This window comes from Vombatus ursinus, unplaced genomic scaffold (genome assembly GCF_900497805.2).
Source record: "Vombatus ursinus unplaced genomic scaffold, bare-nosed wombat genome assembly UNPS02014870.1, whole genome shotgun sequence".
Lineage (NCBI taxonomy): Eukaryota > Metazoa > Chordata > Mammalia > Diprotodontia > Vombatidae > Vombatus > Vombatus ursinus.
Genome location: NW_020954648.1, coordinates 12,110,960 through 12,112,704, shown reverse-complemented (window position 1 = coordinate 12,112,704; position 1,745 = coordinate 12,110,960). Strand labels below are relative to the sequence as shown.

The 1,745-nt window shown below is 43.7% G+C and overlaps 1 protein-coding gene across 1 annotated transcript; it reads left to right on the top strand.

Moving 5' to 3' along the window:
- The first annotated feature begins 519 nt into the window (after positions 1–519).
- On the top strand, positions 520–1,483 carry LOC114028110 (taste receptor type 2 member 3-like). The gene has a single exon (XM_027842307.1). It carries the CDS (start codon positions 533–535, stop codon positions 1,481–1,483), a length of 951 nt encoding a protein of 316 aa, XP_027698108.1. The 5' UTR covers positions 520–532.
- The last annotated feature ends 262 nt before the right edge of the window (positions 1,484–1,745 follow it).

Below are 1,745 nucleotides of genomic sequence, written 5' to 3'. Positions count from 1 at the left end.
CAAAAAAGCTCTTCCATCCAATCCCTTTACCCTTCATGAGTTCCAAATACGTCTTCAATAGACTACTTTCAAGTGTATCGAGGAGTAATTCCATTCTTTTTATGAGGCATAGAAACTTATTATCTGTGTGGAACTGAACTCTCCATTTTCTCTGACTCTGACCCCTCCCTTCCCTGTGTGATACTAAATCCTGCAACTATTTGCATCTTAGCAAGGAGCTATTGGGCTTTCATCTACTAAATGGCATTTATTACCCAAGTAATTGAGAAAACTCCAAGCCTGAGGTCTGAACTAGAGAACAATAGCAGAACAGTTTGGAAGAAGCAATTGCAAGACTGACCCTGAAGAATTTCTGAGCACTCTGGACAGAGGCAGCAGCACAAGCAAGTAAGAGAAGGACAAAAGGTACTACTGACACTGGAAAGCAGGTGCCTGTGTGTGCTTACTTACCTCAGATCAGAGAAGCTGTAGAACAGTAGCAAGGCTGCAGATAACAGAGAGATTACCAAGGTGGGGAGATCCAACTGCAGACATGCTGAACTCATTCCAAATCTTTTTTTTGTTCGTGATCTTCAGTCAGTTCATTCTGGGGACATGGGGGAATGGCTTTCTTGGGCTTATCAATTGCATCCACTGGATCAAAAGGAGCAAGATTTCCTTACCTGACTTCATCATTATGAATCTGGCCTTCTCCAGGATCTTCCTGCAATGTGTGGTCGTTTTTGATGCTGTTACCTTGGTGCTCTATCCCGATTTCTATTATGGAGTGACATTAACTCAAATTCGTGAAACTGGCTGGACTCTTAGTAACTATCTAAGCACCTGGCTGTCCACCTGCCTCAGTGTCTTCTACTGCCTGAAGATTGCCATTTTCTCCCACCCTGCCTTCCTCTGGCTTAAGTGGAGGACTTCCCAGGTGGTTGCCTGCATTCTGCTGAGCTGTGGGCTCTTCTTTTTCTTCAATACAGCGTGGCTGATCAGAAATTTGGATATATATTCTGGCCTCCTAAAAATGTTACTCACTGCAAACTACACTGAAAATGTCAGAAGAAAGGAAAGAGAATTTTATGTGTTCCACCTTCTTGGTCTTCTGTGGACACTGACACCTTTCTTAATATCCCTGTCCTCCAGTCTCTCACTTATCCTCTCCCTGAGGAGGCATACCAGGATGATGGGGCACCATGTCACTGCTCCCAGGGATGTGAGCACTAAGGCCCATGTGAGAGCCACCATTGTAATGATTTCTTTCCACTTACTCTTTGTCTTTCATTTTATCTTTATCTTCATTGGAGCAGCAAGTATGTTCCTACCAAATGTCAAGGTGATAATAATGATTACATTGTTGGCTGCCCCCCTCTTTCCCTCTGTGCACACATTTATCCTAATTCTGCACAACAAAAACCTGAAGCAGGCATTCCTGAGGCTGCTGTGTTTGAAGAAGGGCAGCATGAAAGGTGGGGTCAGGGGATCATTTACCCATTAGGACAAAGGGGTGGGGGAAGGGCAGGGTAGTCTCTGCAAGTCTTTTACAATTCTACTATGCTAAATAGGCGGGTGTCATAGAAGGGAGAGCATTGAAGCTAAAGTGAGAAAGACCTGAGTTCAAATTCTGCCTCAGACTCTTACTAGCTGAATGACCGTTGGCAAGTCATTTAACTTCTGTCTGATTCATCTTCCTCACGTGCAAAATGGAGATGATAATATTGGCACCTACATCACAGCTTTGTCGTTAGAATAAAATTTTA

What these genes read in the sequence shown, in the direction of transcription:
- LOC114028110 (XM_027842307.1), top strand. Translation starts at nt 533, where the DNA reads ATGCTGAACTCATTCCAAATCTTTTTTTTGTTCGTGATCTTCAGTCAG.